The sequence below is a fragment of the Plutella xylostella genome, chromosome 30 (assembly GCF_932276165.1).
Source record: "Plutella xylostella chromosome 30, ilPluXylo3.1, whole genome shotgun sequence".
Classification (NCBI taxonomy): domain Eukaryota; kingdom Metazoa; phylum Arthropoda; class Insecta; order Lepidoptera; family Plutellidae; genus Plutella; species Plutella xylostella.
In genome coordinates, this window is record NC_064010.1 from 3,010,330 (window position 1) to 3,033,910 (window position 23,581).

Genomic DNA, 23,581 nt, shown 5'->3' on the forward strand with positions numbered 1-23,581 from the left:
TTTATTAGTAGGAATATTAAAAAAAACTGATGTATCAGGCAATGCATCACAAATTTTAATGTTCTACGAAAAAGAGTCGTGCGGAAAAAGGTAGCGAAATATCAAAATTATTATTACGCTATTTTTATGTGTCAGGGTGACATAACATAACCATACCTAAACCATCTTCATAATAATAACAATATAATCTTACTTAGTTATTATTACAAGGCTGATGTGATGAGTTAATAAGAATTTCGTAAGAGTCGACCTTCATACTCTAATATCAATTGTGCCGGCTATCCTGGAAGCTGAAGCTTCCTGAAGGATTTCCGTGATCATGATACAAGTAAGTGGGACCTGTGGGGTTACCACCACCGAACATTAGCAATTACTGCCCGTCGGCCTCTGGGAGCAAGTCAAAAAAGACTCTGACTCGCAGTCCCGTTGACCTACACGGCCCGAATGGAAAAGCTTGTTGTCGCCCAGAACTGTCTGCCATGGTCCCAATAGAAATTCGCTCAATTTTTTATGGCGTTGAACGTGTTAAGCAGCTTCGCGTCGTCAAATCTGGAGTAACTTGTATGGATCTTGCTGACAGATTTTTGGCGGGTGAGCGACGCTGCTATTGGATTATTTTTGGATTTCATTTCTAATGTTTCCGTATCACCACCGCAGATTACCAAATCTGACGGGACGTGTATAAATCTGACTGATTTTTTTATAAATACCTAAGCATTTTTTTCAAAGCAATATTATTATAGCGAAGATTATTGACCTATATATTACTAGCGTAAGGACAGGCTCCACCGCACTAGAAAATGACAGCCTGGCGTTGGCCCTAAAATCTCATAAATCTGTCATAATTTGTATGAATTAGGGCCAGCGCGCGGATGTCATTTTCTTCTAACAAAACGTTCTGACGGGCGTATCCTTTCTTTTGAATTCATTGGCGAAGATTGTTTAGGTTGAACACCTGGGTCAACCTCATTTGGAATAAGGTAAGCGTCCATCGTAAGTTGTATTGTATAGGGATACATACAGGGATTTCTAACAAATAGATTATTAACCACTCTATTTAATTGTCAAGCGAGCTACCCAATTGCAGGGCAATTTTTCACAGTTGCGAGAGAGATACAGGAACAATGTGTTTCTTCAGTAAGTCTTACTTTCCAGTACCTAAGTAGTTTATTTAATCACTTTGTTCGTACTGATGTACTGATAGTACAAGAATTGCATTTCCACCTCCATCCAAACAGATTTATGCTGACACTCATGGGTAGAAGATAGACGAAAGACGTTGCTTGATTGCGTGAAAGAAAATATGAGAGAGTGTGGAGTGAATGAGGAGATGACAGAGGATAGGGTAAAATGGCGTGACATAACGAACAAAGCCGACCCTAAATAAGGATAAGGCAAGGAAGAAGAAGAAGAAGAAGACTCATAAGGTAGAAGATAATTGCATCAAATAACATTTTATCGATACTGCTGTGGTAGCCATAATGTTATTCTTTTGCTGACTGTATGATCACCAAAATATTTAAAAAAAAAATACGTTATAGCGGTAACAAGGTATTTATTGGTAAATATCTTTTACATGCGTATCTATTTTGAAAATCATTAAAATACATACCTATGTCATTAAGGTATTTTGTGAGTGGAACTGTTTCATTGCTCACCAGTGAATTACGAACAGTTCTTATACTACATACATCAACCATACTTACAATAACAACAGTAAGTGGCGTGTTACAGAATATTACAAAATCAATATTTCAATGTCACAATAAATAACTATGCCACGATAGAACACAACAGGTGGCTAAACACTTTCCTAATCACCCGTGGTCACGCCATTTGACAGCGCCATCTAGTGCCAACCTGGGTGTTTTGGGAATGGATGTTTTGAGATATTGAGTAGCCCGACGAATAGGTCGAGATATCATGACATAATCGTTTCTTTATACATAGGTACATAAATATTGTTTTTAGTAAAAAGGCCGTCGATTACGCTATTTATTTTCTGTGTACCTATGTCAATCTAAAGAATCGTCTGTAGTCCAGCTATTTTATTGATCGTAACTGATCACTTAGGTTAGTAAAGTAAAAATCATTTATTTGCGTAAAAGTGGTAATAATACAATAAGATCTTTTTCAAATTCTTCCAGCACTTCCTGACAAGTTTTTGACATGGAAATATACAAAAAAAATACAAAAAGACCTACAATATTTATTATTAAGCAACCCATGGCACGGTCAGCCATTAGATGGTAGACCGATTCTAAGTTGTTGTTACCTGGACGCTTTTTTTTTTAACCTTTCACTATAGTTACCTAAAATCACTCGTTAGTGAAAAATGTTTTTTTTTTTTTTATCTTTGTTTATTAAAGAGACTTAGGTCACTTACAATAAACTGTGACCATGTCAGTCTCATCGAGACATACACTATTTAAATAAATCTTTTACTAGGGTTGTCTTAAGTCTAAACAATATTTTACAAAAATGGGTTAAGTACTTAAATAATTATGTTCTCAACATTACGGGTAACTTAATCGATATTTACAAAACCTTTGTGCAAATTACCGAGAAATGTTTTTTGTTGTTGTGCAATTCATATTTTTATACCTACCAGTATTTTCGCGGAAAAACATTTGTAGAGGCAAAGCTCGCACAGGTAAAAGCTGGTACAGTCAGATGCAACCGTCGTTATAGAAATCCTGCTGTAAAAAAAACGATACAGACCTACTCTCTATTGCGTGTAAAGTATTATCTTCTTTAATGTTATGTTATAATGTTACGTAGACCAGAACCATAAATGCTATTCATCAAACTGAACAACTTTTCCAAAGAGCCAAACAATCGTAAAATATTAAAATGCCCAACTGCTTTTGCTGCTGACTGTACAACTCCGTACGTAAGTTAAAACGCAACCAATATCTGGCGAAAAATATGCAAGAAAAATTTTATCGTAACTTTTATTCTATACGATATCTCCTGTTATTAAAGTTTGCTGTATACAAACGAAAACACTTTGTGAGCGGTTTTATACAGGCACTTAAATTTTCCATCACGCATGCACCACGCTAACTTTGCACAAGTTATAAACCGTACAGAATGAAAAAAACTTCGAGTTGTATGTATAAATATCAATTGGTGCAATCTAAACATAATTTATTTACAGTTCGTTAAAAATATTAAGTTACTAACTGTTGTCGTCATGCGCGAAGTGACAACAAATGTCCAAGGCATCAGTTGGGGTACAAGTGTTCTGGAGGACCTCGACTACGCGGATGACATTGTACTGATATCGCCAACACTAGCCCAACTCCAACGTGCTCAAGCGTCGCGTGAAAATCTCCCTTTTCAACTCCGTCGTCAAATCGGTTCTGCTGTTCGGTTGTGAAACGTGGAGAGTGACTAAGGGATTGATGAACAAACTACAAGTGTTCGTCAACAAATCCCTGAGGTCGATCCTCCGCATCTTCTGGCCGAACACAATCCGGAACGTTGACCTGTGGAACGTGTGTAAGCAGACCTCCATCGAACAAGAAATCGCATTGCGAAAATGGAGATGGATTGGCCACACAATCAGAAAAGGAGCCGAGAGCAAAGCGAGCATTGCCTTCGAATGGAAACCGCCGGGCGGCCACCGCAGACGCGGTCGCCCCGTGCACACATGGCGGCGCACAGTGGACGGCGAGCTGCGAGCGCAAGGCCTGAGCTGGACGCAGGCCAGAGCGGTTGCTGAGGACAGAACGGCGGCGTGGCGCACGCTTGTGAAGGCCCTCTGTACCACTGGGGTACCATAGGACAGCAACAACTGTTTTCGCGAGTTTAGCTTCGCCTTAGAAAAAGTTTTCCGTAGGAATTCAGGGATAAAATGTAGCTTATGTGGTAATCTAGGATGTCATCTAACTCCACACCAAATTTAACTAAAATCGCTTCAGCCGTTTTGACGTGAAGAAGTACCAAACATACATACTTGCATACTCACAAACTGTGGTCTTTATAATATTAGTAGAATTTTCTACTGGTGGAAGCTGTAACACAGGTTTCCACCTAGTACGGTTGCTGGAAGCTACATCATATCTTTATAAATACAGCTTTCTTTGTCTTAACCATGCATATAGATATCCACTCAATTGTACAATAGCAATGTAAGATGTGTTCAATTTGGATATAAAAAAAAATATTCTGTTCTATTTCCTATGTAGAAGGATTCCGTTATATTGTTGATCGGTAACAAAATTACACGTAAACAAAAGCGAAATACAAAAAGTAAAATATTACTTTTCAGGAAACAAAATGGTTCAGGTTTGATGCCGCCAGGGAACCGTAAAGGGGATAATTGTGCACATTTATTGCTGAATTTCTGTTTAATTTGGTCTAATGACTGCTGGGTGGGTGTGGCTTTTGACATATTAGATTTAGGGGAGGGAAGGACTGGCCTGAATTATAAATGCCTTTTTTGCTATCGATTGAATTTTGGCATTGTTTCAGAATAAAAATGCCTCCAGCCCGCTCTGTAGAGTTTACTTACAACCATAGATAAAACATACATATACCTACTGATGATATACCTACAATCGCGGGCAATGAAAAAGTTCCAGTGACAGCACGAAAATGTGTGCGCTTGTTTGTTATTTCTTCACGTCAAAACTGCTTAACCGATCCTAATGAAATTTGGTATGGGGTTAGCTGACTTCCTGGATTACCTAACACATAAGTTATTTTTTTTGCGGAATTCCCAAGGGAAAGCATTTTAAGGAGAAGCGAAGCTCTCGGGAACAGCTAGTTACTCATAAACGGAAAAGGCTAGCTTAATGATACCGTCTGCAATATTGAAGTTCGTAAAAAGGTAACATATTCTTCTATCGTGTAAGGCCCGGGTCTCCTATTACGCGCCGCAGTTCGCGTCCAGCGTCACGCCGTAGGCCGTGTCACAATGCTCACTACATCTACGCGCCAACGTCGGCGTGTGAGGGAGACCGCATCAGTACATTTCTATAGTGAGCATCGTGACGCGGCCTACGGCGTGACGCTGGACGCGACCTGCGGCGTAAATAGGAGACCCAGGCCTAAATGCACCAAGCTAACTTCCTCCAGTGTTTTGCTACTCTTATTGCGAGATCATTGGCCTTGATCAGGTCTCCTTGACTGCACTTTGGGGCATTAGACACGTTAAGATATTGTGTAATTTTTTAAAATTTTATATTTAAAAAATTAGGGTTATTTTACAATTTGCCTATATTATACGCTGTTTTCGGGTAACAATAATAATTAGTCTTCAATTCAATATACCTACCAACCTCTATTCAATAATTTTTGAGTAATTTCTTGGTACGGACTTTCAGAACAACGTATTTTATTCTATTCTCTGTGGGGCTGTAAGTAGGTACCTGCACCTGGCTCTCTCGAGTGGAACATTTCCCACCACGCTGGTCCACTGCGGGTTGGTGGGTTCATATATCTAGATGTACTAGATCTAGATATGCAGGTTTCCTCACGATGTATTCCTTCACCGTAAGAGCAATGGTATACATTGTACTTAAGTTAAAAGAACTCATTGGTACATGTCAGCGCCGGGATTCGAACCCGCATCTCTGGCGTGAGAAGCGGGTGCTTACCCAACTGAGCTACCACCGCTCGTAGAACAACGTAATGACGGTGGACTATTAGGAACATGTGTGAAGATTTTATATGAAAATGTTGATGGATGGAGGATGTATATTACAATAATTTATATATTAAAATGCTGTTAGTTTTTCGCTTAGAAAGCGGTATCATAGTAACGACATATTTATATCTGCTAGACTATAATTAGAACCTGCCAAAATTATGCAAAGTGTCCCAGGTTAAAGTATACATCCGAAAGATTGTGACACAAAAAATCATTAATTATAAATGACCTATATTTTCTCGGATATCTTGTCCTTGTTATGTAAAAATAAACATACATACAGATAAATTGAGAACCTCCTCCTTTTTCGAAGTCGGTTAAAAAATCACCATGTACAGAAAGATGTTTATTAAACTCTGTGAGAATGTTAAGCTACTTTTTACATTTGTAAAAGTTACCCTAATCTTTTTATTTCTTCTCCGCGTCTTCCTGAATTTCCTGAAAGTTATTTTCTTAATGTATAATTAACTGAAAAGATGTCGCTGTCGCCGTCTCGCAGAAAATGTTACGCAAGAATGTGACAAAAATTACGTGACGGTCATATTATTTAAAAAGTTGTGTCAAATAATAATAATATATCTCGTATACTATAGTAAATTTGGTTTTCAATAATAGTAGGTAGATAGTAGTTTTTTTTTTAAATAAAAACCTATACTAAATTTTAACAAAACATAAGTACCTAAATAGTTGTTGTCAGTGTGTCAAATACATAAATTTTAAGGTTTCTCTACCTTTTATTTAAAAAAATAATAATTTATAATATTTTAAGTATTTTTTGTTACTTTACATGGAAAGAAACAAAAACAGCCACCCTACGGAACTCTAAATCTTTTCGCTACCTGGCTAATGGTTTTCTTGAGCACCATTTGACCCTCAGAGACTGTTCACGACTTCACAACGCGGTCCTCAACATTGCGGCCACCCTCTAGAGGATTCTTTCACAAGACTCTTTCAGAAGACTCTTTCACTTCTAAATGCCGTGTCGCAAAATAATGGCGTTTTTAATTTTACATGTTGTGCTGTGTAGCAAAAGTGGTTTTGTGTATGCCCCCCTAGACACCGGCTTAGACGTGTGATGATAACAAATTAGTATAGTAATAATACTAATAATAATAAACTACTGCAACACCCTGCAAAGGTATGAAAAGTATGAAATCCATTATGTAGCAATGAATATTTAAATATTTTTTATTTATTCACGTGATTTTCCAGAAATATGAAGGAAGGTTTTTTGGTCCTACTTTAAAGCATTTTTCCCCGTCCTCGTCCCACGTACATATTAAAACTTCATGTTTATTTTTCAAAATATATTGTGCATAACATAATAATTATATAAGGTGCGGTATTCCTACCATTTTACATTTCAACATTATTTTCAAGAAAAAAGATGACTACGGAAGACTTTTAAGAAACACGTCCTTCATTGGAAGAAGACTCGTGCCGTGGGTGCAGTAGAAATGTGATGGGTTGTGAATTTGAGATGATGAAGTCCATTAATTAGCCAAGCCCAAGCAAGTGAGCACTTTTTCCACGAATAGAGATAGCAGCGGCGCCGCAAACCTGAATAAAAACATTATAAGATAATAATATGTAGTGACATTTCACACACGGCCATCAGACGACAAAACTAGGCATAGCCTGTAATGTAAGTATCGGACAGCTGATAAATCTATATAGATACATGTAGGTATATGATATACATATCATCACCCTATACCCGAGTAATATTATATAAGTATATACATTCTGTGTAAAAAGTATCGGGATTAGACCAATAAAACAAAAAAATAATTATTATTCATCCGAATTTATTTTATTACCTTCAAAGTATGCTCCTTCTGAAACGATTCACATACGCCAACGAATTTTCTATATATTTTCCGATTTTGTCTTCTATCGATTGAAAACAGTGCCTCGAAGTGGTAATTAGAGTTTTGGAAAAAAAGAAGCTAGAGCCGTGATTCTTGGTTAATATGGTGGATGCTCGATGGTACCTATTTGTTGAATGTTTGCCCAAAAATTCATTCACAATGATGATCCTTTTGCGAAGGCGCATTATCGCGGTGCAAATCTTTTCTCGATTTTTTTTCCACAAATCTGGCCTTCTTCGTCGAATTTGCTGTATTAAATTCCACATAACCCGCAAATAATATTCTTTACCTACCGTTTGACTTTCTGGCAAGAATTCCGAGTGCACAACACCACGATAGTCAAAGAAAACAGTCACTATGACTGTTGGCAACACCAACACAGTGTATGTTTTTAATATTGTTATTTTGTCGTCTGGCAATACTCTCTCTCTCTCTCTACCCACCTACCTACGTGTGTGCATTGTTAATCATCTAATAATTAATAAAAGTGCAGTAAAATACATAATCAGCGTATAATTCAAGCGTATACAGTCCCGCTTCGCAACATGGTCCTTCGGCTTTAAAGGATCCAACGGGGGATACACAATTCACGAGCTGTTGGCAGAACAAATACGGCGCGACGCGCTCACCAACTCGTTCCCGCCACTATTTCTACGGGTCTTCGGTTCGGCGAGTGCGCGATTTCGTGTCGGTCCAGCAAGCCAGTGCATAAAAAACTAGACAGTGCAGTGCGTTAGTGCCGTTACGATCATACAAAGACATCAAATCTGGCAGATTTGACGACGCGACGACTTCGCGCTCATCATCAGGTTCCCGCCATTACGACGGTGAATCGGCGCGAACGCGCTATTTCGTGTCGGCTAGTGGTGTCGGCCAAGTTACGAGGTTCATAGTCTGTGAACGCGACACGTCAAGCAAGCAGGGTGAATATTCTGAGCGCTAGGGACAGCAAGTTCGACAACTAGCGCCAGCGGCGAGCCTTGGAACTACGCGTGGCGGCCAAGCGGCGAACATCGGCGGCCATTCTGACGGTTTACTTTTTTCACTTGTCAAAAATTTTCTCGTTGGATTCAACAACTTTGCGTCGAAGTTAATTTATTAGTTTTTGCGATTTAAATCATTGAAAAAGTAACTTATATTGTGTAAATTTGTTCAGAACTTAAGTATTTGTGTTATAACCAAAGATTTAACTGTGTTCTGTTGTTTGTAAATAAGTAAAAATGGAGAAGTTACAAGAGCTTGTGTCAAGAAGGCGTTACACAAAAGGTAACATAACTAGGCTTTATAACTTTGTTAGCAGTGACGAAGATGTGGCAAACTCCACAACCGAAGCTCTACTCGTCAAAAAGAACCGTGCTTTGGAATCGTTTTCGAGCTATGAAAAGTGCAATGTCGATATTTTACAACTTGACGAGAAGGACGATGAAGACGTTTCTGTCGTGGAGGAAAGGTTTTTCCACATCTTAGCCACACTTGATGCAGAATGTAACAAACGCAATAGCCAGGAACCAAAGCCTTCAGCTCCATCTGCTCCAATTTCCAAATTAAAACTACCACCTATCAATGTACCTATATTTAGTGGTAAGTTTACTGAGTATATACCATTCATCAACTTGTTCAACTCAGTGATAAATGACAATGAGTCAATAGACTATGTACAAAAATTGTATTATTTGCGTGCATATCTCAGGGATGAGCCCCTGCAACTAATCAAAAACTTACCTTTGACGCACGAAAGTTATAAAAAAGCACTAGAATTGTTAGATGATAGATATAACAATAGATTTAGGATAATTAATGAGCACATTAGCACACTGTTGGATCTGAGGCCTCTAACAAAGTCGACAGAGACAGGTCTCAGGGAGTTTAGTTCAAATGTTAGACAGGAGATTGCTGCTCTAACAAATTTAGATCCTAACGTGAAATATTGGGATGCTATAATTTTGTGTATACTTTGCCGCAAATTAGATCTCCTAACATCGAGAGCCTACCAAATGGAGAGAGACACCGCCATGGACCCTACCGTGGAGGACCTGCTCAAGTTTATTGACAAGCAAGCACTGGCATTGGAGAATGTGGGGCCGGCCTGTGGCCAGTCGCAATCACCACGACACACCAGTCAGCAGCAGCACAAGGAGCAGCGTCCAGCATCCACGGGCAAACCGGTAGCGTACACTGCAGCGCAGGAGGCATCATGCTTACTATGTAAGTCAAACCATAAGTTATATCTATGTAAGAGCTTCCAGTTAATGCCTGCCACTAAAAGGGTACAGTTTGCAGAGGAAAAGGGAATATGCAATGTATGTTTAGGTACGCATTCAGGAAAATGCAGGTTCCACTTTAGGTGTGCAGAGTGCAAGCAGAAACATCACACTCTGCTACACTGCGATAATGATAAAGTAGGGGGACCGCAGGCCGCTGCGTCACCCGCCTCATTGGCGGCAAATAAAAAAATGACCACTAATAGTGTACTTTTGCCCACAGCACAAGTAAAGCTTCTCGCTCGAGATGGCACAGAGATGTCTTTCAAAGCCCTACTAGACAGTGGCTCGCAGCTCTCTTTCATTTCTGAAAGAGCCGTTCAGCTGCTAGATTTAAAGCCCCTGCAGAGTAATATTAATATAGTAGGGATTGTCAACACTCAGGCCAGCGTGAAGCGCTGTGTGCCAGTCGATATACACTCGTTAGTCAATCCATTTAAATTATCGACTACTTGTCATGTAGTCGAAAGGATCACATGTGAGCTGCCACAGAGAAAATTTGATATCTCAGACTTTGTGATACCACCATATGTGAGGCTGGCAGATAAAGACTTTAACATCCCCAGTCAAATCGATTTACTCATGGGAGCGGACTGTTTTTTCCAGGCTATGCTGCCACCGGAGTCGACGATCTACGAGTCTGCAGCGCCGCCTAGCGGAGCGCAGCCCTCGGCGCCAGGTGCCCGGCATCCACAGCTCATCAACACGCAGTTCGGCTATGTAATCGGGGGAAGCCTGCCTACACAAGTCTGCAATAAGGTAGCAGTTTTTAAATGCACATGTGAGTCAGATATTAATGAAAATTTAACGAATTTTTGGAAGAGTGAGTCCGTTCCAGAAATTTATAATGAAAAGTCTTCAGAGCAAGAGCTCTGCGAGTATGTATTTCAAAAGACTGTTCAGTTGAAGGATGATTGTTTTGAGGTTGCTTTGCCCTTGAAACTGCCATTAGAAGATGTAAACGATGCTCTTGGAGATTCATTTCATTTCGCGTTAAAAAGGTTTTTAAACCTCGAAAAGAAATTGCACAAAGATCCCAACCTTTTCATAGAGTACCAGAAGTTTATACACGATTACATAAACTTAAATCACGGGCACTTCGTAGACATTGAGAGCTACCAGCTTAGTAAGGACGCAGTGTACTTTCTGCCGCATCATGCGGTACTCAAGCCTGACAGTAAGACCACTAAGTTGCGTACTGTTTTCGACGCCTCAATGAAAACAAATAAGAAGGTATCGCTTAACGATTTACTGCTAAACGGACCGACCGTACAGAGAGATCTTTTCGACATACTGCTCTTGTTCCGTTTCGGTAACTATACGTTCACTACGGACATAAAACAAATGTTCCGCAACATCCGCGTAATTCCTGAGCATACTTCCTTACAGAACATTCTATGGAGAGACAGCCCCGACGAGACCATCAAGTGCATTAGGCTGGATCGAGTAAGCTACGGGCTGAAGAGCTCTAGTTATCTAGCCACGCGGTGTTTGAAAGAGCTTGCTATGCATAATGAGCGCGAACTGCCCTTGGCTTCGTTCATTTTAAACAACTGCACGTATGTAGATGATGTACTGTTCTCAAATAGTGATTTAGACTTGATAGTAGAAGCAAAATCACAGCTTCAGCAGTTACTGAAAAAAGGCAGTTTCAAGTTACATAAATGGTCAGCAAATGACAGTAGAATATTAGAAGATATTCCCTCAACTGAACGGCATTTTGACGAGTTAGAATTTCAAAATGACAACTGTAGTATAAAAACCTTAGGTTTACAGTTGATTGTGCATCAGGACAAGTTTAAGATAGTAAGTCCAGAATCATGCGATGCAGATAATATTACGAAACGTGAAATATTGGCGTACATAGGAAAATTCTATGACCCGATGGGTTTTGTAGGACCTATAGTTGTACAGGCTAAGTCTATAATGCAGAAATTATGGTCCAGCAAATCAGACTGGGATTCCACGCCTGACGATAACATTAAATCAGAGTGGACAGAATTCTTATCTAGTCTAGCTAAAATGGATCCGATTTATATAAATAGAAATGTACAGTTCTCTGATTCAGATACAGTTGAACTCATAGGCTTCTCTGATGCATCCAGTTCGACTGCATACGGCTGCTGTGTGTATCTGCGCGTCACCGACAATGAAGGTAAAGTACATATGCATTTACTCTGCTCGAAATCCCGCATAAATCCTCTCCAAAATAAAAACCTAACCGTGCCACGCTTAGAATTAAACGCTGCGCTACTCTTGTCTGTGTTGATTGCTAAGGTTACAAACACGCTTAAATTGAAACTAAAGATAAGTAGAATTTACTTGTTTACTGATTCCCAAATCGTGTTGGCTTGGTTACGGACTGAAGTGATGAAGTTGACGGCTTATGTGGCGAACAGAGTGAAAGCTATAACTAACAATACTGCTGACTGTCAATGGCTGTATGTCAACACCAAGGAGAACCCCGCCGATTATATAAGCAGGGGCGTCAGTCCACACGAGCTTAGTGGCTGCGATATGTGGTGGCATGGGCCTCGATTTATGCATGACAGTAAGTACAAGTTTGATGAAAATATACAGTTACCTGCAGAATTACCTGAGAGCAGAGCCAGCGCAGCGATCTCCTCCAACGTAGGGTCTGCGGCTCGTCCAGTGACCGACATATTGCAAGGTATACACAAATATTCTAGCATCCAAAAAATGGTACGTGTCTTAGCCTATGTGTTAAGATTTATTAATAATTTAAAAGGCAGTAGGGTCTCGCATAACTTTTTGTCGAGTACAGAATTAAACTCTGCGCTAATGTTGCTCATTAAGTATGAACAAGAGTTATATTTTAAGGATGAAATTGAAAGTTTAAAGAAAAATGAATGCGTCAAAGGCTCGTTATTAAGTTTGCATCCGTTTCTAGACAACCTAGGTATTCTGCGTGTAGGCGGCAGGTTACACCACGCTAGTATACCGTACGCACAAAAACATCAGGCTATATTACCTAGAGAATCGTACGTCACAGAGTGTTTGGTAAGATCAGAACACGAACGCTTACTACACGCCGGACCTAGGCTGTTATTGTCAAATATAAACCAGAAATACTGGATTACTAACGGCTTATTGTATGTTAAGAAAATTACAAATAAATGTATAAAATGTTTCAGGCAGAAGGCCACAGCTTCCAAGCAGCTGATGGGTTCCTTGCCGGCCGGCAGGGTGACTGCTTTGAGCCGTCCCTTCGAGAAAGTTGGAGTAGATTTCGCAGGACCTATAAATGTAAAGCTCTCGCGCGTGAGACGATCAGTCATAGGTAAAGGCTACATTTGTGTGTTTGTTTGTTTTGCCACTAAGGCAATACATCTAGAGCTAGCCTCAGATCTCACAACCGATACCTATCTCGCGTGCCTACGTAGACTAATATCAAGAAGAGGCCTGCCGAAAGAAATCTACTCTGACAATGCTAGCACCTTCAAGGGGGCAAGGAACCAGTTGGTTGAACTTTATAAGTTGTTCTCTTCCAAAGACCACCAAAGTAAAGTTATGCAATTTACAGCTGAAAAAGGGATTGACTTTCATTTTATTCCCAGTCGTTCACCGACGTTCGGAGGCCTTTGGGAGGGTGCTGTAAAAAGTACTAAATACCATTTGCGAAGAGTAGTACAGAGTCACCAACTAACCTATGAACAGTTGAACACTGTGTTAGTAGAGATAGAATGTGTACTTAATTCTAGACCTTTGCTACCAATGTCTTCAAGTGATGTAAATGACTATAGTTATCTGACCCCAGGTCATTTTTTGATAGGAAATGCCCTCACAATGTACCCAGAAAATGATGTAACAGATGTTCCACAAAACAGGTTAAAATTTTGGCAGTTATGTACGCAAATAAAGCAATCATTCTGGAAAATGTGGCACAAACAATATCTCAATGTGTTACAAAATAGACCTAAGTGGTTAAATGTTGCTCCTAATATTAAGATAGGTACATTGGTAATTTTAAAGGAGGATAATGTTCCCTCCATGTTCTGGCCAATGGCTAGAGTGGTAAACACATACCCTGGTCATGACGGCCACGTTAGGGCCGTTGAAGTAAAAACTGCTAATGGGAAAACCCATACTCGATCAATATTAAAAGTGTGTGCTCTTCCTTTAGATGTATAATTGTTATTTTTACTATGTACTTAATGTGTGTTTTCCTTATGTGTAATAATTTAATGTGTTTAGTGTCTTATGTATAGACCGTACATACCAATAAGTCAATGTCTCTATTGTAACTTAAGTGTAACCTAACTGTAAGTAGTAGGTACAGATTTTAAAAATGGTTTTTCATTAACTATTTGTTAGCAAATTATTGTAGGCGGCAGCATGTTGGCAACACCAACACAGTGTATGTTTTTAATATTGTTATTTTGTCGTCTGGCAATACTCTCTCTCTCTCTCTACCCACCTACCTACGTGTGTGCATTGTTAATCATCTAATAATTAATAAAAGTGCAGTAAAATACATAATCAGCGTATAATTCAAGCGTATACAGTCCCGCTTCGCAACAATGACTTTGACTAACAATCGAAAGAAGACAAAAAGTAAAATTCGCCGCGAGTATAAGTACAACTCTGGAAACATCGTTTAAAAAAATGTTGTAATGATTGGATAATTCGTGGGAGTATGTGTATCGTTTCTGAAGGAGCATACTTTGAAGGTGATAAAATAAATTAGGATGAATAACAATAATTTTTTGTTTTATTGATCTAATCCCGATACTTTTTACACAGAGTAGTATATAAAAAATATATAAATATTGCTCCGGCCGGGAATCGAACCCGGGTCCTTAAGCATAGCAGTCCGGGGCACTAACCACTACACCATTCGGTCGTCAAAAAATAGGATACACCGAGTATGAGTAAAGTAAGTCATCATCTGAGCCATAGGAAGTCCACTGCTGAAGATAGGCAAAATATGTATAGTACATAAAGTAAGTAAATACTTTTTACTATGTTTATAGCGATGATGACATTGCATAGCATATTTCTATATATTTATTATGTTATACATTTTATAAAAAAAATACAATCTTACCAGGGCCACGAGGACAATAATTGCCGAAGAGATTTTCATTTTGACACAACGAGTTTCAGTGACAATATAGTAACAGATGCAACCTCTGAGAAAGTGGAACCTTATATACAAAATCGTAAAAACACAATTCTACAAACATAATTATAAATTTACCATAAGTCAATATCGCTGGGAATGTTAATTTTTCATTCTTTTATTTACCCAAAAACTTCCAAATTATATTTTTTTATTTAAGGCCATAAACTTATTACTTATTTATATTAATTTGTTGTGTAGGTATATTTTTATTGTACAGGGTAAATGCAAATGCCTATACTAAGCCGAAAAGGGGAGACTCAGCAACTTTTGTTCTACAAGTTCTACTTTCAAGTTGTTCTTTATTCCCATTTATATGAATGACTTGCCTTTTATGGTTGAAAAATTGACTAATATAGTTTTATTTGCTGACGATACTGCTTTGCTTTTTAAAGTTAAAAGAAGTGAAAATAATTTTATTGACATTAATTCTATTCTATCTGACATATAGCCGAACACAAAAGAGTAGAGATTAATGTTTTTGGAACTAAACTGATTTAAACCTGGCAATAAAAAAAAACTTGTGATTTGTGGTCTGTTTCTATGGTTTGAATGTCAAACTCGCCCTGTTCCTGTATAAACAAATCGAATTTTGCTTAATTTTGGAGTTTTGTGGATTGTTGAGTTTGTTCACGAGGTGAAAATGAATAAAACCATTCGCAGCGAAGCTAGACCGATGATTTACAGCGTTTACCTACGATGTTTGGCGGAGAATGAGGCTGGAGAAGTATTAGTCAATATATACGATGTTTATGAAAGAGCAACGTTTTATACTGGTGAGTAGGTACTTTATTTCTAACCATTAACATATGTACATTGCTTATATTTCTTGTAAAAAAGTACTATTTTGATGTAATAGAATGCCTTTCAATGTGTATTTGTTATTCTTATAGAGGTTAGAAAATACTAGTGTCAAACGTTACATGACATCAGGGTTTGGATGCTAATGTTGTTAAAACATCAGGTCTAGATACTTTTTTACTCACCCCCGACTCAAAAGGGGTATCGATAAGTTTTACAGATGTAGGTGTCTATGTGTGTCGGTCTCTCCGTGTTAGAGTACCTATTGTGTGTAAATATGTGTAAGAATATGTAAGAGTCGGTATAAATTCCCCAGACATAATAATTTGAAAGTCACTGCTTTTCTGACCAATTAAATAATTTGTTGCAGGAAAATCGGTAAACACAGTTTTAGAAGAATTGCCGGGGCACATTTGAACTTTTTCCTGAGCAAGAAAAAACTTTAATAAAATATCGATGTGTGATACTATCACTTTTCTCTTATAGTAATTACCTACATAATGGAATAACCAACACGTGCTTCAGTGCAAAAAACATTATGAAATACACAATGAAATAAAAGTTACAGTTGATTTGATTTAATGAAATTCATTCAAGACTGCCCCCCTCTCCCCTACTAATTTCTTCTCTTAACATAAACATCCCCAAAAAGTGGCATTTTATAATTAGTAAATATTTGAAACATTTCTCGTTTTGATTTTTTCTGCTAAAGTATCGTGATACTTTTGTCCGTTTTCTATACTATAATAGTGTGGCCACTTTCTTAGATTGCCACGCCCTCAATTATTCTCTACTCTTTTATGTTCAGCTATACACGATTGGTTTACCGTAAATAATCTTTTAAGGAATTCTATGAAAACTAAATGTATTAAATTTGTACTGCCAAATGTTAGACAATGCGATACTAACATTATTCTAGATGGGAATAAATTGGACCTAGTTAATGATACTGTCATTCTTGGGATGACTATAGATTCAAAGTTACAGTGGGGACCTCACATTGACAAATTGGCTGGAAGGTTGAGCTCCGCAGCTTTTGCTGTGTGAAAAATTAGACAACTGACCGACGTTGGAAACGCCAGATTAGTTTACTTTAGTTATTTCCACAGCTTATTGTCTTATGGCATTTTGCTTTGGGGTAGAGCCGCTTATATAGAAAATATACTTGTATTACAGAAAAGAGCCATCCGCTCTATACCTATATACAAACTTGGTTCCAGGGATTCATTGAGAGAACTATTTAAGGATATTAACATCCTCCCAGTTCCATGTCGTAAGAGACCGGTGGTAGCTCAGCCGGGTAAGCGCCCGCTTCTCACGCAAGAGATGCGGGTTCGAATCCCGGCGCTGACATGTAGCAATGAGTTCTTTGAATTTAATTAAGTACAATGTATACCATCGCTCTTACGGTGAAGGAAAAACATCGTGAGGAAACCTGCATATCTCGATTTAGCATATCTAGATATGTGATCCCACCAACCCGCAGTGGACCAGCGTGGTGGGAATTGGTCCAAGCTTAGGAAGGCAGTTTAGACCTTGGGGATATGCACGAAGGTTCCATTAGAGAGAGCCAGGTGCAGGTACTGAAACCCCCACAGAGAATAGAATAGAATAGAATAGGGTAGGTGCTGTATTAGATTTTATAATAAGCTTCCAACAGAAGTTACTTAAATGCCAGAGAATAAGTTCAAGTGTTACATTAAAGAGAAACTCTGTAAAAATGCTTATTATAAAATTGATGATTACTTAGAGGACGTTAATGCATGGTTGTGATGGGCAAGCTCTGCTCATGTACACAGTCATTATAATTAAGTATATTACACTCCCGTGCAAAGAAACAGTTCCACTCACAAAAAGCCGACACCAAACGACCCCAATTTTTTCAAACATTGAATTTAAAATTTGAACAAAATATTACCGTTTTTAGTAGGTAATATCCTGATGCTCTGTTAAATTTACTTTAATGTTGCAGAAGGCGTCATTAAGCTAGTCTTTTTCGTTTAGGTGTAAATTGTGTTTTTCTCGATGGAAACTTTTCATTGCCCGTGAGTGTATTAGGCTTATAAGTCTTGAATACCAGCTAGTTTTAAGTCTTTTTTTGAAAAGATGGTTCAGGAGTTTCTTGCCTCCGTTCTTCTCCTAAGTTAGAAAGAGCCCCACTTATCCGAACGGAGAGTAATTTGTAAAAATTGACGTTCATCAGAAAATTTTATATTAATACGATGAATAAAAGCATTTGACTTTGATAAGTTTTTGAAATTCGTGAAAAAAAAGTTATCTTTAGTAAAAAGTCCCGTGACCAACAAAGTTTCTATGGAAAATAAATTTTAAAAACTCGTATAACAAAAGTTATTCAGAATGACCCCCGTGTCACGTGACACTCGATGTCTCATTTATGACCAAAAATGAATTATTTATTTAAAATGTAGTTTTTTAGTAGTAAATTAAATGTTTCTGGCCTTTATTTTCAGAATTTATCAACCAATTTTGTTCTTGTTAATCAATGGAAAGTTTCCAGTGATAATTATTGACCTAAAATTTATCAAATTGCCATGTTTGTGCAGTTGTTTTTGTATCATTATGATTGAAGATCATTTGTATATAAGGAGCCACATTGTTAGTGGTTGTGCTCTTTACACTACCATGCTGTGTACACATTGTTTTGGTGAATTTATGTAATTTAATTTATTGTAAACGTCTCGTCTGTAATACTGTTGTGTGTACCAAATAAAATTAAAAAAAATCCTCAGAGTAAATCTTTTCAGCAATTATCGTACTCGTACCTCGTACCAGGGTAAGAATCTTGTTATTTATAAAGGTATTATTAATAATAATAAAATAATAATAATGTATATTATTTTATGTTATGTAGGTACACTTACATACCTGGTTAAAGTAAAAATTCAGGAACTGACAGTAACATTTTGTAATTTTATTTCGAAAAGGTACAAAAGAGTTCTATAGACCCATAAATTGCCGACACCAAATGGCTCCATTTTTAAAAACATTTAATTTGAAAACAGTATTTATTTATTTAGCTTGTAATTTTTAATATGAATTTAATGTAGTATACATTTTATATTTAAACTGTATTTATGCTATTGTTTTAATTAATTTTAATATTTGTAACTTAGATAAAAATTTGCAAGCCTGACCACCTGACCTGGCAAAATATGTTACATTAAATTTTATGTGTATGAAAATTATATATTTATTTCTTTTGTGTGTGCCTTTACCACAAATGGGTTACATTGCTGGATAATGACACATTAAGAATAGCTGTAGCTTTGAGGCTGGGGTGAAATATTTTTGAACAGCATGTGTGCATCTGTGGAGCACAGGTAGACACAAGAGGACATCATGGATTGAGTTGCCAGAGATGCGCAGGAAGATTTCCTCACCATCACGCCTTGAATGAAATCATTCGCAGGGCAATGGTCACCGCCAACATTCCGTCAGCCCTCCAGCATTAAGCCGCAGTGACGGTAAACGCGTGACCTGACCTTGGTCCCTTGGGAGCGTGGACGTAGCCTGCTGTAGGACGCGACTTGCGTGAGCACATTTGCTGCCTCTCACCTTCCAGGGACCACACGTACAGCCGGGTCGGCGGCGGAGAGCGCAGCTAGATCTAAACATTTGAAATACGCTGCCTTGAAGAACTGCTACACATTTATTCCTGTAGCATTTGAGACAAGTGGAGTATGGGGGTCTGAGGCAAGGTCTTTTTTAAAAGGCCTTGGACGACGCATAGTTATCAGAGGTTATGACCGCCGCTCCGGTTCGTACCTCGCTCAAAGGATATCACTCGCTATACAACGCGGTAATGCTGCGAGTATAATGGGTACCTTTGGGCCAGGTACGATTCGGGGTGGCCTTTTTGAGTGATTTTTGACGAGGCATATTGCTGATAAAATTTGTTATAATTATAGGTTAATGTCGAAGCTTTTTGTGGATCGTAGACTTTGTAATTTTAAATTAATTAAATATGTACCTACCTATTTGAAAAAAATATATATGTAGGTATTATTTATCTGTCTGAAAACCGATCCGATGTACATTGTACAACAATGAAATTTCATAATTTCTTTTGTTGTTTTTATTATTTAATTTTGGTGCTATGTCACTGGGACTTATTTATTTCTTGCCAGTGGAGTGTATAATGAATTTAACCCTCACATAACTGTTTAGAATGCTGCCCTAAGTAATCCAACCATGAACATTTAAAAAAAATATATTTCAGGCACAGGTCCCCTAGTTTTTATATATATATTAATACACATACATAATTATTGTGTACATTTTATTGATAATTAATTTATAAATAAATAACGTTAATTTTTTATTAATATTAAAATCTATAAGTATGAGCGGTGGTGGCGTAATGGATAAGGCCTCGTCCTCTCAATCGAGAGGTTGTGGGTTCGAATCCTGGCCTGTACCAATGAATTCTTTCAATTGCGTTTACAATTAAGGAGTTTAAGTACCACGTGCTTTTACGGTGATGTAAAACATCTTGAGGAAACTTGCACATCTTGATTGATTGTGTATCGTAAGTTCATTGTACTTATTCCAAAACGGCGATATAGTGCGCAACCTATCACGTGAGTGCAAATGTGCTGCGAAAAGTGGGTGGCTCGCTTGTGAGCCACCTCTGACTACCCCTTCCTTAGGGGATTACAGTCGTGAGTGCATATGTAATCTATAAGTACCTACCTCCAGACTAATATTTAATCTGTGTCTCTAGCTACCTACAGGATTTTTTCCCAAGACTACTTCACTTTTTCAGGTAAGTAAACTTTCTGCTCGTTACCTTTACGCTTCCGGGTCATTAGTGTGACTCTTACATTGATGGTCGACAATTCCCAAGACTGTAATTTCTGTATAAATATGCATCTTATACATATTATTTAGTGCATTTTGTCAAAATTTGTGCAATACAGGATTAATATATAATAATAAAAATGATTTCCTTTTTTCCAAGTCGGTAAATAATAATAATAATATCCATTTATTTCAGGCATCCAGGCCCATAGTATAAAATACACAAATACATTTTAAAATAAATCAAACAATTTTAATATGTAGGTGTTATGTTTGAGACAATTAGGAAGCGAGGTTAAAAGAAACAACGTGCTAGCACGATAGCTGATTACGCACTGGTTTATTGATAGCTACCCGCTTCTCGCGGTACACAACACCCCTCCGCAACTAAATAAGAACATAACACTTGTTTTCTTACTGATCTAGATTACAAGTTATCTTACAATAATAATTAGGTAAGTACCAACTTATACATATAAAGTGCAACTTATGTTACTTAAAGTTTATAATTAACTTTGGGTAAAGTTCTAAGGGTCATGGTCCCACCCCTTCTGGGTGGTTCCTGCACGGCAGGTGTGATTGGCGAACTACGAGCATCATCGTCAGCATCATAGAACTCATCAGATGGCCCCGGTGCTGGGCACTGGCCCTCTCCCCTGACAGGTTCCGAGCGCGCACATTCGTTGGTGTCAGGTGTGTCATCAGACAGCGGGTGAGTCACCGGTGCAGCGGCGGCGGCGGCGGCGGGCGGCGGGGCGGCCTCAGTGGCGGTAGGACTCGGTGGCGAGAGTGGATTTTCTACAACTGAGGGCGAGACTATTTGCCAATCACTGAAATTATCGTCCTCTTCGACTTCCATGGAATGACCAGAGTATTTTAGTATTTGATTCTTATGTCTTTTAATAGTTAAGTTGAAACTAGGTATGTATACTAAATAGACACTTTGACCAATATTTCCTTTTATAACAGCTTTTACCCAAGATTTCTTATTCTTATCATACATGCACACTAATACTATTTCATCTACGACAAAGTCTACAATTCTTGATCCTTGGTACAATTTACATTGTGAGCACTGTTTATGAAAAACAATTTGTTGGAGGGCGTCGTCCGATGTTGGTGAATCTTGTGTAGGTACAATTAAATCCAACCTTGACCTGAGCGGGCGGCCCATCATTAGTTGGGCAGGAGATTGTCCAGTAGTTGAGTGTTTGGAGTTCCTATAATCCAGCAAAAATTGCTTTAATTTTAATTGAACCTCTGTTTGAGACGAACACGAAGCTATTATACTTTTAATGCCCTTTTTTATTATTTTAACATAACTTTCGGCCTGACCATTGCTAGACGGGGAATATGTTGGCGTAGTTATGTGTTTAATGCCGAACTGTTTACAAAATGTTTGAAATTCACTCGATACAAAAGCCGTGCCGTTATCGGAAACGATGAATTCCATTATACCGAATCTGGATATTACTTCGTGTAGCTTATCTATAACGGCAGCAGACGTACACAAACTCATCACAAAGCATTCTACCCACTTAGTGTAGGCATCAACAATGACTAAATAGGACTTAGAACAAAGAGGACCCAAAAAGTCTATATGAACTCGTTGCCACGGCTTCTTAGGTAGCGGCCATGGTGTCAGAGGAACGCGGCGGGGAGCAGATCTGAGTGACTGGCAAATTTCACAATCGGAAATGAACGTTTCAACATCTTTATCAATTTTAGGCCACCAAAAGCGCCCCCTGGCCTCTGATTTAGTTTTAACAATACCTAAATGTGATCGGTGCAACTCATTTAGTACTTTAGGTCTCAAGGTCACTGGAACAATCAGTCTGTGACCTCTCATAAGGCATCCATTTTCTACTGAAATCTCATTTTTGCAATTTTCGTAATGTTTTAAGCTTTCTACACATGTATTCGGCCAACCATTCTGAACGTAATTATAGATTTGAATTAATTCAGCATCGTTGGACGTATGCTCCCGGACATCACATAACAATAACGGTAAATCATTAGATTCAATATAGTGAACATAAGTAGCCTTATCGCAACCAGCTGTGGTGACGTCACGCGCAGCGGCGGTGACGCGCGCGCCGCCTGCGCCCTCCCCACCACTCGCCGGCCCGGTCGAGGTTGTTCCCGTATGAGCACGACTAAGAAAATCAGCGCAATTATTTTCGCTCCGTACATATTCGATACTAAAATTATAAGCAGATAAAAATAACGCATATCGCTGCAATCTATTCGCTGAGACTTCGGGAACACCTTTACTAGGGTTAAATATTGACAAAAGTGGCTTATGATCCGTTCTTAATATGAAGGGTATGTCGCGGCCGTAAAGGTATTGGTGGAAACGCCTTACTCCAAATATTATCGCCGTAGCTTCCTTCTGTATCTGGCTGTAATTATTTTCAGCCGGTGATAGGACTCGCGACGCATAGGATATGGGTCGTTCAACACCATTTTCAATTTGTGATAAGATGGCCCCGAGGCCAGTGGGGGAGGCATCTACAGTTAGAACAAGTGTGGCGTTCTGATTAAAATGAGTTAAAACTCGATCTGAAGCTAGTTCTGATTTAATACTATTAAATGCCTCTTCTTGTTCCCTTGTCCAATTCCACTTAGCATTTTTAAGTAGGAGTTTGTATAGTGGGCTCAATAGGGAAGAAGCCGAGGGTATGAAGTTGCGATAGTAGTTTACTAACCCAAGAAAGGATTTTAATTGAGTTACGGTTTCAGGTCGCGTGGCATTCACTATGGCATCTATTTTTTCAGGTGACTTGTGCAATCCGTTCTTATCGATGATGTACCCTAGATATGATACGGAGTCCTGAAAGAATGTACATTTCTCTTTTTGGAGGACTAGACCTACTTCACGAAATTTCGTTAGCACTGCTTGTAGCCTATCCAGATGCTCATTATCATCGCAACCAGTAATAAGAACATCATCCTGAAAAATAAGTACACCCTGTATACCCGATAGTGTGTTTTCAATCGTTCTTTGAAATATTGCACTCGCACT

General features: G+C 38.5%; 2 protein-coding genes and 1 long non-coding RNA gene across 8 annotated transcripts in view; 1 reads left to right on the forward strand and 2 right to left on the reverse strand.

Moving 5' to 3' along the window:
* Window positions 1-23,581, reverse strand: part of LOC105381501 (synaptotagmin-7) — a 487,160-nt gene that overhangs the window by 97,041 nt on the left and 366,538 nt on the right. The window lies entirely within an intron of this gene.
* LOC119694657 lies at window positions 6,964-15,080 on the reverse strand. Its single transcript, XR_007268081.1, has 2 exons — window positions 14,860-15,080; window positions 6,964-7,219 (listed from the first exon to the last, which is right to left on the reverse strand). It is a non-coding gene; the product is annotated as an uncharacterized LOC119694657 (long non-coding RNA).
* Window positions 7,899-12,874, forward strand: LOC119690464. Its single transcript, XM_038105585.2, has 3 exons — window positions 7,899-8,796; window positions 9,499-9,735; window positions 10,398-12,874. Exons 1-3 carry the CDS (start codon window positions 8,751-8,753, stop codon window positions 10,445-10,447), a joined length of 333 nt encoding a protein of 110 aa, XP_037961513.2. The 5' UTR covers window positions 7,899-8,750; the 3' UTR covers window positions 10,448-12,874.

What these genes read in the sequence shown, in the direction of transcription:
- LOC119690464 (XM_038105585.2), top strand. Translation starts at nt 8,751, where the DNA reads ATGGAGAAGTTACAAGAGCTTGTGTCAAGAAGGCGTTACACAAAAG. An exon ending in AAGAAGGCGTTACACAAAAG is followed by an intron (nt 8,797 to 9,498) that starts GTAACATAACTA and finishes GCCGCAAATTAG; the next exon opens with ATCTCCTAACATCGAGAGCC. An exon ending in GGAGGCATCATGCTTACTAT is followed by an intron (nt 9,736 to 10,397) that starts GTAAGTCAAACC and finishes TGTTTTTTCCAG; the next exon opens with GCTATGCTGCCACCGGAGTC.